Source organism: Mesoplodon bidens, assembly GCF_964165515.1.
Source record: "Mesoplodon bidens genome assembly, chromosome: 13".
NCBI lineage: Eukaryota > Metazoa > Chordata > Mammalia > Artiodactyla > Ziphiidae > Mesoplodon > Mesoplodon bidens.
Window position 1 is genome coordinate 79,705,433 of NC_138169.1, and position 18,082 is coordinate 79,723,514.

Sequence of the window (18,082 nt, forward strand, 5' to 3'; positions counted from 1 at the left end):
ATTTCTGATTTGATTTTGCATTATTATGCAAAACAATTTTAATGCATCTACCTTTTTTAATATAATTATTCCTTCTTGGGTCTCATTATTAGTAATGACATCAAACGTTTTTGAATCATCTTCTATGCTGTAATCCATTTCTGCATTCTCTCCTATGTCATTATCATATGCCATGATTTTTCCAATTGACATCCCAACAGGTGCAGATTCAGAGACAGTCAAGCGGTATAAACCTTTAAAAACAAAATTCAGGATATTTTGCACAGATAATTAATGTAAAAATCTCCCAAATATAGCTCCCTCCCTTTATTATGGGCTGTCGGAAAAACCATACCCACCCTTTTCACCAATTACTTGTTCTAAATACCTGTCTCTGTTGCTCTCTTTCTCCCTTTATTTTTTTGCAATCTGAACATTTCCCTCAAATTTTTTGAGTACCTATTATTTTCTCTTAAATATATCTTAGGAAGTCCTTTCACCAGTACATATAGTTTCCAAATTTCTATTCATATGCATACCTTCTCAATATCCATAGGTTTATTTTTATTGTATCCTTCCACCATGCCAAATTAAATTTAATAAAAAGAGTTTTTCAATTTCACTCAAGCATTCTCTGATACCTAAAATAACCAATAAATATTGAGTTGGCCAAAAGGTTCATTTGGGTTTTTCCATAAGATGTTACAAAAAAACCTGAATGAACTTTTTGGCCAACCCAATATAAGTATGAATTAAAGACGGTAGAGTCCAAAAACAAATAGTTGAGTTCTAAGGGTAACAGTTTGACTTTGAGAATCTGAACCTGGATTGCATTAACTCCATTCCATTAGTGGAAATGGAAAAGAAAGATACGGAATATTATGCAACCATAAAAAAAGAATGAAATAATGCCATTTGCAGCAACATGGATGAACCTAGAGATTACCATACTAACTGAAGTAACTCAGAAAGAGAAAGACAAATATCATAAGATATCACTTATATGTGGAATTTAAAATGTGACACAAATGAACTTATCTATGAAACAGAAACAGACTCAGAGACACAGAGAACAGACTTGTGGTTGTCAGGAGGATGGGGGTGGGGGAGGGATGGATTGGAAGTTTGAGGCTAGCTGATGCAAACTATTATATATAGAATGGGTAAACAACAATGTCTTACTGAATAGTACAGGGAACTATATTCAATATCCTCTGATAAACCATAAAGGAAAAGAATATCAAAAAGAATTATATATATGTATAACTCAATCACTTTTCTGTACAGTAGAAATTAACACAACATTGTAAATCGACTATATCTGAATAAAATAAATTTAAAAAAAAAGAGAGAGAAAGATGAAGTCAGATGACCCCATTGTTTTCGTCACAAGAAAATAATGGCAATTATATTTGAAATACATAGATATAAATATAAATAAGTTTTTTCTCTTTACTTTTCAGAAGTAACTTGCATAAAACTTACAAAGAACTAGTCATCCATATATCATTTGTAATTTATGCTAAAATGTACAAAATAATCACATGTGTTAATATCCTAAAGAATAAATCTTTTTAGAATTAAAAAAAGGAGCATGTTCAGTATAATTTCTCTTTAAAGGGATTCTTGACTTCCTTAGTAGCATGTAGCAAGTCATTCCACAGACTGCTTTGTGAGATTTTCCTTTTTTTAGGTGGGAGAAATGTTACTTTAAAGTTGGTAACATTTTGCTGTTTTCAGGAAGTAACAGTTTAACTGTGCTACTGTGCCTCTTTCATTGTAGGAAAATTAAAAGAAACTTTTATTTGATTGTACAAATTAAAAATTGCCAACAAGTTTATCTGGAGGAAAGAGTGACACTACCCTAACTCTGAAAGCAGATGTTTTAAGCACTTTGCTAAATCAAGACTTAGTTTGTGCTATTTCCCATACTTTCAAAAATTATTTATTAGAATCCTTTTTACTTACTGTCTTTAAATATAAGCTTATTGTCATTAATATCAGAAAGTTTGATTAATACACTTGTGTATTAATTAAATTAATTAATAATTAATTTAATTATAATAATTAATTAATAATAAAATAAATAAAACAAATAATAATAAAATAGTAATTTTAATTTATTTTAAATTTATTTAAATTTAAAATAAAATTTTAAATAAAATTTAAATTTATTTATTTTAAATTTAATTTATTATAAATTATTTTAATTTATTTTAATAATTAAAAATTAATAATAAAATAATAAAATAAAATTAATAATAAAATAAAATTATTTATTAGAATCCTTTTTACTTACTGTCTCTAAATATAGGCTTATTGTCATTAACATCAGAAAGTTTGATTAATACACTTGTTGTTCCAGACAGTGCTCCAGGCAGACCAATCATGTCTTTGGCTTGAATAATCACCCAATACTCATCTTGCAGTTCTCTATCCATTTTAGAAGATATTCTTATGACCCCTTTAAAGACATAATACACTATAATTATTATTTCATTATTAACCATGACATCTTCCTAGTTAATTTCTTAAGAATTCAAACATAAAATCATTCTTTTGACACATTTTGAACCACTACAATGTGCTAGATGCTGCCCTGGAGAAAAAAATACAAAAATAATAAGTCAATCACCACCTCTGCCTAAAGTTTAGAGTGGTCATCACAATACTAATAGTAGTGGAATCTTAATAAAGTAGTATGTTAAGATAAACTACAGGGAGAGAAGAAGAATGTCTTATCTTTACCTCAACTTATTTTCTGCTTTCTTCTCTAACATAATATCAGGGCTCTACAATTAACTTTTCCCCTAAACTTAGAAGAAGTTAGTTTATTATACATGTAAAACTATAATAACAAATTTATGCAAAAATATTGTGCACCTGTGATGTTAAATCTATTTTGAGTCATAATATATGAAGAAGAGCTGATTTTTGACTCACAGTTATTCATAATCCACCAACAGAGATATTCATATCCATATTGGACCACAGAAATGTTGTAATAAGTGTCCACTTTCTATAAAATTATTTAGTAAAAAGTTAATCATCACTGAAAAAAACCTAGGAAAAATTTAAGGTGGTGAATAGAAGGGCTGTAATCCTAAAGATTTGGGGAACACATAATACAAATATAAGAAAGAGAATGGCTAATCTTCAAATATGTCTGGGGAAAAAGTGTTAACTAAAAAAGTGTGATACCTGTAAAAAATAAAAGAAGGACAAATTGGACCACATTATGATGAGATTTTAATTGTGGACTGAAGTGTTTCACAATTATACTCTGTTATATGAATCAGTATGGAAACCATGGAATATATGAAACAGATGCTCCTAATATCTCCCTGTGTGTGACTCAACAGGGAATTGTGTTTCCTATTAGAAAAGGAGAATAGTATTAGAGTTTTGGAACTATATATCCAAAGGTGTAGAGACTAGTCAGCGAGTGAGACGAACACAGAGGCCTTCACTTCCCATGTATGGAGGCTTCAATTAACTTTGCTGACTTTATTTTCAACATGTCTTCTTACCTTCAGAATGGATAAAGGATATATATTCATAGATCCTCTTACACACTCAAAAACTTACTACTTCTGTGCTTTGGCTTCCAATTGTCTTGCTGCCGGCTCTACTGCTCCTCCATTAATGCAATTAATTGCTTTAGCTAATCTGCCCAATATGTTTAAGAAGTCAGTGAGGGCTGGAGGAAAAGTGCTCAAAATGGTTGTGAAGATCCAGTGTCACCCAGCACACATGTACTACACAGATAGCCCATTTTCTATTCTCCTCCTCGGTGCTTTTTCACACTGGTGTCTAGTTAGTCTAAGAGCTTAAACACTCTCCTTTCTCAGGAATTTCCTATACATTCTTCCCATAACCTAGAATGCTTTCCATGCTCTCCTACCTTGGTCACGTGCTCAGCTCAGCATTCTGGTTTCAGTGTATTCTGCCTTGGTCACAGAATATGAAGGAGTTCGTACTTTCTTCTATTGAACCTTGTTTATTTCACTTCATAATATTCACAAACTCAATGCATGTATTTATTAATACACAAATGTTTAATATTTATTTGTAAGTTCCAAGAGAAAAGAGTCCCTGTTGCTTTCCTTTTATTATTATTTTTTTTATTATTTTTTATTTACTTATTTTTTTTACGGTATGCGGGCCTCTCACTGTTGTGGCCTCTCCCGTTGCGGAGCACAGGCCCCGGACGTGCAGGCTCAGTGGCCATGGCTCACGGGCTCAGCGGCTCCGTGACATGTGGGATCTTCCTGGACCGGGGCACGAACCCGTGTCCCCTGCATCGGCAGGCGGACTCTCAACCACTGCGCCACCAGGGAAGCCCTATTATTATTTTTTTAACGTTGCAATGGTGTCCTGCTGTAAACCTAGTATACTGTACAATGCCTGTTGCATGTTCAACCCTTCTCAACCAAAATTGTGTAAGGGAATGTCTTAAGGCATCCATTGCATGTATTAAAATAACTGTAACCTGTACATTCAGAATAATAGAAACTAGGTATTATCCTGGGGAAAATTTAGAATATAGTCACTCAAATCATATTTTTCAGAATCTGATTCTCAAAAGAAACTTGATTGATAAAGGCTGACCTATTTAATACTTGCTAAATGAATGAATCAATAACAAATGCTTAAAGACCCAACACATGTTTAATTTTTTAAAGCTTTTCATGTCATAAAGATGGAAATAATATTTGTCTCATTAACAATCACAGAATTTTATTGCTTTTGGAACTTTCCACATTCTTGGTTGGTTAGCCAGGTTTTTTTTTTCTCTCATCTTTAGAGTCTATAAGCTCATTTATATGGGTTTAATCTTTGTAGTGACCAAAGCAATCAATATTTGTTAAATGAATCAATGTCACATAATTCTTAACTGTTTAATAGATGTAAATAAATAATAGCAATTTTAAAATTTATTTTATAAAGTATTCAATTGATTAACAGAAATTGGAGGACAGAAAAAGCAAATGTTGTATTCACGTGAATCAAAAAGACATAAAATACAGAACTAATTTTTTTTAAGTCCCTACACCCAGCCATAAACTCAGCTTAATTTCATTCTGGCTGGGTGTACAGGTGTAACTCTGTGATTTTAATTTGCATTTCCATGATGACTAATGAGGTTGAGCAATTTTAATATGCTTGCAGACTTTTTGTTTGTCAATTTTTTGTCAATTGCTTGTAAATGTCTTTTCCCCATATATTTAAATTAGGTTGTCTGTAGTTCTGTAATTAATTTGTAATAAACCTTAAGTATGTTTTATATCCCATAAACAAATCATTTGTGGTATGGGTGTGAAAAGTCCAATCTCCCAACCTTAGAAAAACCAGCTAAAAGATTAAAAATAATTAAATGCTTAACATTACAACCCATTTATTTATTGAAACATCAGGTCTACTTTACAACATGTTTGTAGGCAGAGAACTTTTGCTCTGACTTTGCCTTAGAATCATGTTGAATTGCACTTCGTTTCTTCCAAGAATACCTGTTGTTGGTTCAATGGAGAAATATGGTTGGCCTTGTCGTAAGCTGTACAGGAGACGAGCGTTATTTCCACTTGAAGGATCATCAGCATCACTTGCTGTCACCTGGATGACAAATGTTCCTGAGGAGAAAATACATAGTTACAAGAAATTAAGCCTATGGTCTTTTTGAAAAACGGATTCCAGGTCTGTAAGGTATTCTTTCTTTAGCAAGCAAGATGATGATATGCAATAAAAGACTAGTCCTCCCTGTTCTGAATTATAAAACAAGTATCTTTCTGTATAGACAAGAAAATATAACCTTATACAAAATAACCCTAATTTCCACATACCATGTAGAGTTTTAAATATGTGAATCCATGATCTAATGAAATATAACTATTAAACAACCCATTACAATACATAATTAAGGATCATTTAAAGATGTGTTATTAGCAGAGGAATCAAAGGGAAATTAGAAACAGTTTTCTTCAAAAAACTATGTTGTGACCTGTACCTCAAAAAATTACAGAATATTAGTAAAATATTAATAAAGATTATTGAAATGATCTCGACACAGTGTCAAGCTGAAGATGAGCATAATTATTTGGCTTGCTTCATCCCCTTCTGTAAAATGCCTACTTTCTTTAAAGAAATTTTTAAAGTGCAAAACAAAATCTACTAGATTGATAAGGTAAGTATTCTTATTAAAATTCAGTAACAATCAATAAAACTCATGGGAAATAAGTATTTGTATGTTTAAAAATTAATGGTCAAATTAAAAATCCTTCTTTAATGAGCTTTTAAATTATTTTTATGTAAACATGGAATCTAGCATTATGGGTCTTGTTGGAAATCCACATCTTTGAGACACTATGTTCTATGTCAATAAGAATGGCAACACAAATGGCACTAAATCAAATAGGCTTGTGATTGTATGTGAAATTAGCATTATGAAGTTTTTCATTACAATCTAATTTTATAAACTGACACATTCTAATATGAAGCCATTCTATGCTTCAGTAATAAAAATGTTGAAACTTTTACTGTGGTCCTCAATTGCATGTATTGATAGTATTTGCTGTTTTGTTTTAGAATTGTTATGTTAGTTATTTAACACTTGTTTTGTACTGTCCTCCACTCAACATGTAGACACTCATTAGTTTCAGGTGTTTTAAATACATTCCTGCCATTTGAGACAACATGGATGGACCTTGAGGGCATTATGCTAAGTCAAAGGCAGAGTATGCAATGAATTATATGAGGAATCTAAAAAAAAAAAAAAAAAAAAAAAAGGCGGAACTTACAGAGACAGTGGATTGCTGGTTACCAGGGTCTGGGTTGTAGGGGAATTGGGATGTTTGTCAAAGGATGTTTGTAATATATTCATATTACAGTTAGAATATGAATAAGTCCTGGGGAGATTATGTACCTTATAGTGATTATAGTCAGCAATACTGTATTATAAACTTCAAAGTTGCTAAGAGACTAGATCTGAAATGTTTTCACCACGGAAATGATAATCATGTGACATGATGGAAATGATAGGTAAGGCTATAATGGTAACCACATTGCAATATATAAATGTATGAAATCAGCACATTGTACGCCTTACACTTACACAATATTATATGTCAATTATATCACAATAATACAAATACTAAATAAATGAATAGATAGATACATCCCTGTAGGAATCGTAAAGAATTATTCCAACAAAAGGCTTCTTAGAGACATTTCTATCAGTTTGTAATAGGCAAGTCTTGTTCTTTTAACTACGCTTCTTTGCACTCATTCATTTCCTTCCCCTACATTTCCTCATGATGTCTCTATTTCATTTATTTCTATCAGGGTTTCCTGTCTCTAGTTTTCAGAACTAGACCACCTGTATTTGGCTTCAGAAACAATAGTCAAAATCATTGTACTCTTAGTTGTTGACCAAGAGAAATTCTTAATTAAGACTTTAGATTTCTTAACTTAGTACCGTACAAATGAGAATCAGGAAGACTAAGAAAATGCACTGACTCATAGACCACCCATACTTCATTTCTAGAGACAAGAGCTATGGAGTTAGGTTGTTATTCCCAGTTCAGTTTATTTTAAAGCCCATTTTAATCGACGCTTCATTTACTTCTAACCAAAACATACCTCTTCAATGTCCTAATATGTCATGACCTTTTTCTCTACTAAATGGAAAACTTAATGTAATATATTAATGTCACAAAAAATAATTTCTTTGCGTGTGGGGTAAATCAAAAAAAGTCAAACTCAGAAAATTTAGTGGATAAAAATATGATATAAATATTCAGAATAACTCTCTCACGTGAATTTGTTAGGGAGTTCAATTTCTAGGAAAATAATTATTGTTCTCCCTTATAAGACTCACTGCACTTTTAAATTAAAAGTAGCAATCCTACAGAACTGGCATAATTCTACAATGTTTCAAACAGTGCTTGATGATGAACAATTGATGACTAACCAGTGATTCACTTTTTATGTTTGTGAGTGAGTGAGTGTGTGTGTGCATGCGTGTATGTGTGTGAAATCATGTGTCTGTGAATCTTACTATAAACTTACCATGGAAAAAAGAAATGTAAAATAAATTAAGATGATACAAATATGCAGCAAAATTTCCAAAAATTCATTGCATAAAGTCTTGCTTTATTCTTACTTATAATTTGTAAATGTCGTCTATAAAATTCAGAAGGACTTTAGCAATGTTCAATTCTTACATCACTCTGATGATCTGATTTTATTTTCTTCAGTTGTTTCAGTCTTTCCTTTTTTCCTGTTTCAGTTTTATTGACATTACAATTCATTAAATACAGATTAAGCAACTTTAAACCCTCTAAATATTTTCTAAATGTTTTTTCTAAAAAAGTAAATAGAGAGAAGTAAGCCTGTATACTTTCCTAATCAGTAATTTAAATACTGTAGAAATCTTCAAAAAATAGTCAAATGTAAATAAATAGTAATAATAAATAAACATCAAAGCAATTAAGAAATACAAAAATATTTGATAATATTTTGTATATTTATGTTTTCCATTAGGACTTGTCATGTGTAAGAGGAATTGTGCATTCACTTGCAGCTAGGTATGCTATACTATAGTGCATACAAAGTTGACAAAATCACTATGTGGCCAATAATGTGTCTTTCATGGAAATAATCAATAATTGTTTCACAGTCCCCTCTTCCTTGTGTTACCAGTTAAATATAGGCAACAGACACTTAGTTGTTGAGTATCATCTTTAATGTGCATTACTGACTCGATCAATGTATGAAGCATGGTACATGTCACATATATAATCTAACCTGTTTAGTCTCTCTTTATTCATTTTACTGTGCTCTCACTACAAGTGACAAAGTTGGGTTTATTACATTAATGGATAAAAAATTAAATTCTCTCTAAATTATATTAGAAATAAATGTATTTCTAAAGAATAACTGGTCTATATGTACATTAATGAAAGATATGCAGACTATTTTAACCTGAAGTATATCATCAGAAGGATATTCTTCATATGTATTCACATTATTTAATAGGTTTCTTAGCTTAACTGTGTTTTATCATATAGTGTACTGGGTTATAACTAGCCCTCTTTCAGATTTAACCATGTCTTAAAACAACTTTATTCACTGTCCACATAACTCACACACTTTTTCTCACACACCATGGAAGAAGCTGCAAGTAAAAAAAGTAGATGTCTACCAAATTAACTCTGGCTTGTTGTAATGCAGGTACTAATACAATTTTTAAAAAATTAAAAAACAGGGACAAATGCTTCTAGGACAAGATGCCAGAAAAAAAAAATAGGGTTTAGTAGGGCTGTCATAGGTAGAACTGGAAATCTGATCGCCCTACTTTAGAACACTGGTGACAATGCAAAATGATCACAATGATTATGTGTAAAGGGAAGGGCCAATAACCCAGAACGAATTTGTATATACTGAATCCTCTCACTCTTAACTCCTATTATTCCACCTTAAGACACCATCCTGTAATTAGAGTTGAATAACTGATGGCAACTCTTAAAATTTTAAATTGACTAGATTCATGAAATTGAATTAGCAAGGAATGTAGACGAGAGAGTGGGAAAAGCCTTCTCTTGGTGACTGAAGGATCCAAAGGTCATTGTGAGTCTCTGAGTTGAGTCAGCATAGCTAGATCACAGATGACCAAACTATTTGGAAATGCAAAGAGCCAATGACTGGACTCTTGCAGTCTGAAGATTTCTTAAATCAGTTGGTATCTACACTGTTAAGTGAACAGAAGTTTAATTCTAAAAAATTATTGTCTCAGAATCAGATTTTAATAAAAGTAATTTCTCAGTTTACTTGTTCCTATAATAAACTTACAACATAATATGTTGAAATATATAAATTCTGCATTTTATCCATTACATTGATAGTTGATATTGTTTGTCTATATTACCCTTGAGAGATTTTCTTCAAACATGCAAAATTTAAATCAGTTGTGTCTTTCTAGATGGATTTCTAGAATCTTAAAGCTAGTTTTTGCAAAGGACTTTATAAAAATAAATTTAAGATGATATTTGACTATGCCCACTTTATCAGACATATCATATTGCAAAAACATTTTACATAGGTGATGCAGCATGTAAACTTGTACCAAATTCTTGAGAAAAAAAATCACGTTGATTTTATTCAACCTAAAAGCAGCTTCCACATAGTTGGAGGATCTCTTCTTGTGCAACGTCTCTCCTCCTGTCTTTCTTTTCTTACATGACTGACCAATCTCATTGATTCTAATTCAGCAGTCAACTAAGTTCTTACAGTTCGGTCACCTTGTACGTTTGCCTTTTCTCTACCTAAATTCTCTACCAAGGGGATCTCATCCTTTGTCATGCCCTCCACGCCAGCAATATGCCAATAACTCCAATATTGATATATACAATTCTCCTCACCCTGCAATGGAAATTTTTTTTTCCCAGAACATGGCATGGCTGGCCTCTTTGTATCATTTCCTTCAAATGCCACCTCCTAAATGTCCCCGTTTCCTCCAGTCAATTAATCACCATCATACTTTACCCATACTTAACACTTTAATAACATACAATGTCAAATATTACCTGGCTTATTTAAAATAATTATTTATTGTTCATGTGCTATAACTAAAATATAAGTTCCATAGTAGCCGTTACTTCATATATTTCCTTTACAACTGAATCCCCAGTCTTACAAAAAGTTCCTAGCACATGTGAGGACCATAACATATGCTAGTTGAAGAAGAAGGAGGAAGGGGAGGAGAGAAAGGAGGAGGAGGAGAAGAATGGAAAGGGGAAAAAGAAATATCACTGCCAGACTTCCCTGTGGCTCAGTGGTTGAGAATCCGCCTGCCAATGCAGGGGACACGGGTTCAAGCTCTGGTCCGGGAAGATCCCACATGTCGCAGAGCAACTAAGCCCACGTTCCACAACTACTGAGCCTGTTCTCTAGAGCCCACGAGCCACAACTACTGAGGCTGCGTGCCACAACTACTGAAGCCCGTGCACCTAGAGCTCATGCTCCACAACAAGAAAAGCCACTGCAACGAGAAACTTGCGCACCCCAGTGAAGAATGTTCCCCGCTTGCCACAGCTAGAGAAAGCCTGTGCACAGCAAAGAAGACCCAGTGCAGCCAAAAATAAATAAATAAATAAATAAATAAATTTATTTTAAAAAAGAAGAAATATATCACTGCCTAGTTATCACATAGGACAATATTAATGTGTCAATTATATCTAAGGACAGTTGGTCTTGATACATGCTACACAGCTAAATTTGTTTAGGCTGTTGTTAAAACACTATGTTCTGAATATATGTAGAAGTAGGTCTTTAAATTGTTACCTGGAATGTTTAAAAAAATGAAGAATCATGAAAATATGTAATGGAATATACATTTTTAGACTTCCTAGCTAATGAATCAAATGTTTAGGTAAGGCAGTTTTAAAGCACATTAGCATAATTTAAAAATGACAATTATTAAATTACATTGAAGTTTATCATACTTAAGTAAATTTTGTGAATTAAATTTTACTATCTGTTGTATTATTAAACTTTTCTCAAAAAGAATGTGTGGACAAATTTTGTGTAACCATACCATGATTTTCTCCCTATTGGAAAGACATGTCTGATTTCCAAGGCAGTCAATTATTACATCTAATGGAAAGCATTCTCTTATACAAGTATTATATTTAAAATATTTATTAAAGTGGCATTGGGTTTGAAAAAGAACTTAAAAATGGATATGGCTAAACAGAGGTCTTCAACCATTTTGTTTTGTTTTTAGTTTTCAAGTTCCGTTGTTTGGATGCATCTAGGATTCTAGTCTTATAAATTGGTTTCTCCTATTTTTATGTGTGACTCTTTCAGGATGATCTTATGTATTTTTTGAGATACAAAAGAATAGTTTGTTTTGGAAAGTAAATTCTTTTATGGAAGAAACCAATAAGTGAACAAGCTGAAGAATTTTATGTATACTCAAATAAACGTTTCTTTCTATTGAAGACTGAAGTTATATTTTAACAAGACAAATTACTTATTAATATATAGTATGACTATTTACAAGATTTTAATCATAAGTCTAATGTTTTCAAATATTTCACTTAACACATTTGCAGAAGGAAGTACCCGTGTAGAACGGTAAATAATTCACTTCCAAAACATATGCTCGAAATTTTAAATCTGTTTTCATTGTTAATAGGTACATCTTTGACGTAAATTAATATGCAATACCTTCTGGAGACATCTCTGGTACAATGGCCTCATAAGGTTCATCTAGGAACTTTGGTTCATTGTCATTGATATCCGACACTCTGATGACAAACTCAGACTCAGGTTCCATAGCCCTTCCAGTAGTGGTGTCTATTACCTGGGCTCTTAGAGTGTAGAGGGACCGTTCCTCTCTATCAAGCTTCTGTACAGCATATATGTCACCTGTTCTTTCATCAATGACAAAAATACTTCCAGCTCCAGCTCCCAAAAGCTTGTACTGGAAAGAGTTGTTTCCATTGTCTAAATCAGATCTTAGCTGCAAGTGCAAAGAGAGATAATTTACTTTCCAAACATGTTAAGACAAATTTTAATCATTGCAATCTTAATTTCTGTTAATTATTCCCTAAGAATTCCATATAATTCCCATATTATATTAAGTGAGGTAAAATGTTAAGTTTAAGATTAACATCTATTACCATGCAGAGAAGTCTGAATTTTCAACGAAAAGCACTATACAAATTTCATTACTCTAAACAGATTATTCTAAATAGAAACTATAATGATTGAAAAACAAAGCCCCTTTTATACATTATGCACAAAAAAGTTGGTTCATGTTTACTCTATATGATTACATTTTTAGTCACTAAAACCATACTCTCAAATATTTATATTAGATCGGGGCCTAGAGACAGAGAGATAATGATCTAAAATAAAGTTAAACAGTGATGTTCTATCTCTAGGCTAAAAACACATAGAAAACATGGAAATATTAGTAAGAAAATTAAGTAGCATGTTGAGAAGATGATAATAATCTCAATCATCCATAAAATCTACAAATTGCTTTATATTAGTTTTCTCAATTAATCCTCATGCATTCATTGTAAAATACACACTGATATAATAAATTCTTTCAATAGAGAAGGAAAGTGAGACTGAAAATTTTAAAAACTTTCACAGAGTCACATGGTTTTGGGATAGAATTATGATTTACACCAAAAGGCCTGTTTGATCTCAGATCCTCCCCTGCAAACCGGTACCTAACATGGTCTTTTAGTCCTTGAGTTTTCACCAAATTAGCTCTAACTCTTCCTTTCCAACATAGGTCACTCATTTCTCAAATGTACTTCTTTTGTCCTCACTATTTTATTTATTTAAGAGCAAAGTAAATTTGTCATTATTCATAGTGTGAATGGAATTTTGAATTTTATATATAAAAAAGATGTTATGATATAGGTAACATTGTATGATTTTTCATATCTAACATATTTTTACATAAAGAAAGGAAGGATTAGAGAATAATCTCTTAATTATTGTGAATCCATGGTTCTCTTGATTCACCATTTATGAATATACCCATCTTCAAAGTAAGAGCTTCTCTGAAAATTTACAGTTAGCCAAAAAATACATCCTTAATTTCATAATTTTTCTGATAGCTCGAAGTACAATATATTATTCTGGACTAATTAATAATGTTTTCTATGTGATTGTGGAGAATATCTAAAGAGATCTAAAACAACAAATTTTAATAATTTTAATAGTGTGTGAACATCACTGCTCTACAATGAAAGAACCAAATTGGAGACAATAAAAAGATAATAAAAGAGTTACAGCTTTTAAAATTTGAAAGTCCTTCATTACTCGTAAAAGTGAAATCCCCATGCCCCAGTGATAAGAAATTGTGGAAAACAAATGTATTCTCCAATAAGTATACCAAATGAAAGCAATGCTTAGTCCCTGGTTTCCAAATATTATTTCAATGTAGTTTGAAAATTTGAATGTTAGAATGAAGAAAAGTCAAATTCAGTCATGAATAAATGTATTTCAAGTATATTCATGTTAATTTTCATAGATCAGTGAGCTTCATCTTTTTAAGGACCCATATTTAATTTAAAAAAATTAAACATCTTCCTCTTGTTGTCACAAAATGCATTTTAAACACTTTTCAATTTCGTGGATTCTAGTGTTATAAAATTTTCTGTGTTTCCATTCAAAAATATTTTTCAATTACATAGTTACTATCAATTTGGCAAATCAATATGACTAAATTTTTACCTAATTGTGTGTTCCAAATTTAATCTGTTTTAACAAACAGATCAAAAAGAAAGTTATTTTGGACACATCATCTACATTTTATTTTTACCAGCTCTGTTATTACAAGCATGTAAGTATTCATTATTACTCTCTTTTAAACCAGTTATCTGTATGTGGTTTAGGCTTAATGAGGTTGTTTAGAGGAAAAGATATCTGTTAGAATATTTTCATAAATATTTTTACTGAATGAAAAAGAAGCAAAACAAACTGCTATATGAAAGGAGGAAATGGGAGATATGTGTGGGGAGCAGAAAAACAAAAAACAGAAAATGTGAGTTATTCAGTGACTAGTCCCTGTTCTGACTGCACTGATGCACTTCCCTGTAGAGCCTTACCACTAACATTCGCCTGCCAATAGTAGCATGTCTCCTTATTCAGTGGTGGGAGAGCCCATGGGGATCTGTGGAGTCCTCTGTAAATATGGCTAGAGACTCAGGTAACTAGCAGACACTTAACAACGGACCTCACACTGTTCTGCCTGTGCTTTACCTGGAGTCATCTTAGAAAATAAAAAGGGATGGGAAATATTACTTATAGCAGGCAGGCACGCGCGCGGGTGGGGGCATATGCACACGCGTGCGCATGCACACACACACACACACACACACACGATTGAAATCTGTTTGCCTAAAACCCTAATCTAGGCCTTTGGTCGAATGTACTCATATATTTGGCTGATGGGACAGATGAACTCATATGGAATCCAGACAACACACTAACACTGCAGCTCCCCTAAAAGGGCTAGAAAAAGAGAGTTAATAAATTTTGAGTGTTTCACGCTTTGGGCCCAATTAAATTTTAGTGTCAGTTAATTAGTGGTTAAACTTATTTCAGTTCATCCATCCAGAGAAAGAGCCTTACAGAGAAGGACATGATATTATAACTATCTCTGTTTGAAGAAAATCAAATAATAATAAAACCCAAAAACATAAATAGGAAATGTTTTGTCTCATAAAGGAAATTTTCTTAAAATGTATTCTTATAAGAAAATGAAATAATTATTTGTTTTACTTCAACTTCACTAATCAAATGAAGTGTGTAGGCTCTTGAAGCTACATAACTGTAAAAGGATTTGGTATTAATCTGCTTCATTAAAAATTAATGAGGGGTAAGTCAACACCTACTTAGCATAATGGAAAATCAGGCTAAATACCGTTGGTAAACATTACTGTTCTCCGTGGCTTTGATCCATAACCAAAAATAACACCATCACATTTCCAGATGTTGATAAATGCTGTAATTTGTATGAGGTTAAAGTGAAATTTAAAAATCAGAGCTTTCCCTCTTTTTCAAGTTTTTGCGACTATTTTAGGTGCTTGCAAATATAACAATCAATTATGCTGGTGTTTGAAGCTTTCTAATGGTTCCACTAAGAAAAACGGATAATTCATCAAATACCAAAGCCTCCTCCACTCTTTCGATCAGATTTACAAGGTTATTTCCTGTAGCACTTTCAGAAAATCAGTACCTGGCCAATGTGATGTCTAGTCTTATTCATTTCTTCTGGTACAAAAAACTGGTTCCACATCCAGCCCCGCTTCACTCTCAAATGAGATCCCGCTGGGTGCTTAACTTGCTCTGTTTTAGAGTTTTCTGTTGCTATAAGGCAAGGCAATAGGAGAGGAATTCCCAACATAAAAGGCAGCAATAAGCAGCAATTCATTCTGATCTTTATTCCAACTGGTACTCTTCAGAGGAACAGTATGTTGCAAACAAAAATCTTATGTTCCCTTAGGTATCTTTCATATTCCTAGAGAACAAAAAACAAAACAAAATTCTCAACATTTAAAAAATAACATTTTCTCACATAATTGTTAAAGACAGGATACAACTTTTGCATCTGTAAAAATGGAACAGAAATATACACTCATCTTCCAGTTCAGCTACTTAATTATGTTTTGTAACTCAGCAATAATTTGAATGGTATAATTACAAATTTCTGCTCAGTCATTGTAGTCATAAATTTGCCTGAAGGTTGAAAAGTTGCTCTAGCAATCTCCTTGATTGATAACTGACACTGAGATATTTTTAAAAATTTAACCTGCTTACTTATTCCTTTCTATCTCAGTAAAATTCAAACTATCCAATTAAATCAACAATCAAGCCAGGGAAAAATGTGACATTTTTCCTCTTTTTCAATAGATACGTTTTTTCATCCAGTTTCCCACATTATGGTATTTTACATAGCTAATTAAATAGGCAAAATGACAATTCAACTTAAAACCTGGGGGATTTAAACATTTACACTGATTTATACTGATGTTATAAAACATCATGTGAATAGAAATCCTGTTAAGATATTTTTATATTGCAAAAGATATGAAAGAAATGTTTTTCAGCTTAACAAAGAAATAAAACCATTTTTAAAAAATAAATGAAAAATTACAGTGCTTGGGTAAAATGACTGAATGTTTATAATACGTAAAATGGAGATGAAAGGTATCTTTTAGTATGTAAATATTGAGACAAAAAACTCAAGCTACTGACTTTTCCATTTAAAATTTTCCATTTACCTGATACTGATCATAACAGCTCTCCATGATATGATTGGTAATTCTCACCCTTATATAAAACTGAATAACTTTGCAATTTCCACATCTATATAGTGTCTCCGTATAACCAGATTGGATTTGTTTGTTTGGGATTAATGAAGAAAAATAATTTTGTCCAGTCTACAATGCCATAGTCAGCAGAAAAATCATAGAATCTCTTTCTGTTAAGAGTTTTTCATATGACCTTGTTTTGAATTTTCTCCACATATTTTTGATTGTCCCTGACAGGTTTTTTTAGGTCTTTGGCTCTTGTTAGGAAGAGTTATTAAAAACACTTAATTAAGAAAGAACACATTGTCATAAACGGGGATCCTGTGGTCCCTCTGTAATTACTTCAAGCAGATGTATTCTTTGTTATAAGTTTCCTTAATGAAAGTCATGAAGAAATTCAGCTGAGGTGAAAATTAAAGATGAATTTCACCCTTATGTTAAATATTTGAAATTCTTATGTCTGTTGCTTAGAAATAGCTAAAACATATATTTTGATAGCTAGTGAATAATGAAAACGTTTGGAACAAGTACAGTTTTCTTTATAAGAATATATTTTGTATACATTTGTAAAGCTATCACTAACAGTGATATGAATTATGCTTAAAATGTTGGGTAAATAACATCTATGTTAACTTTATATTATGGTATCTTCATACATCTAAACAGAGTATAATGAACACCTACATATCATTACTTAGGTTCAAAATTATCAAAACACGGTCATATTGTTTAATCTATATACATATCCACTTCCTGATATTAAAACAAATTTCAAATGTTGTTATCTTTTTTTTTTTTTTTTTTGCAGTACACGGGCCTCTCACTGTTGTGGCCTCTCCCGTTGTGGAGCACAGGCTCCGGACGCGCAGGCTCAGTGGCTATGGCTCACGGGCCCAGCCGCTCCACAACATGTGGGATCTTCCCGGACCGGGGCACGAATCCGTGTCCCCTGCATCGGCAGGCGGACTCTCAACCATTGCGCCACCAGGGAAGCCCGACACTCTCCTTACAATTCATTGGATTTAATTGATTTTTCATTTTTATGACTAGAACTAATCAAAGTTGCATTATGCACACACACACACAAATGGTATCTAAACAAATAGAACATTGTGTTTATTTCCAGGCTCCAGCTCTATGTGTGTGTGTGTGTGTGTCTGTGTGTGTGTATGTGTGTATGGAATTTATACAGGGTGAAAACTAAAGTGTAATTCATGCAGATAAACCACTGAAATATTGATTAGAAAATATAACATATATTCCAG

General features: G+C 32.2%; 1 protein-coding gene across 1 annotated transcript in view; it reads right to left on the reverse strand.

Annotated features, from left to right (window-relative positions):
* CDH19 (cadherin 19) overlaps positions 1-16,001 on the reverse strand; it is a gene marked incomplete at its 3' end in the record, with an annotated part of 54,633 nt that extends 38,632 nt beyond the window's left edge. Inside the window, exons 1-5 of the mRNA XM_081252340.1 lie at positions 15,743-16,001; positions 12,205-12,499; positions 5,490-5,609; positions 2,279-2,443; positions 52-233 (exon numbers count right to left, since the gene is read on the reverse strand). Coding sequence (XP_081108466.1) covers positions 52-233; positions 2,279-2,443; positions 5,490-5,609; positions 12,205-12,499; positions 15,743-15,937 — 957 coding nt within the window. The 5' untranslated portion in view covers positions 15,938-16,001. The remainder of the gene's footprint in view (positions 1-51; positions 234-2,278; positions 2,444-5,489; positions 5,610-12,204; positions 12,500-15,742) is intronic.
* Between the last annotated feature and the right edge of the window lie 2,081 nt (positions 16,002-18,082).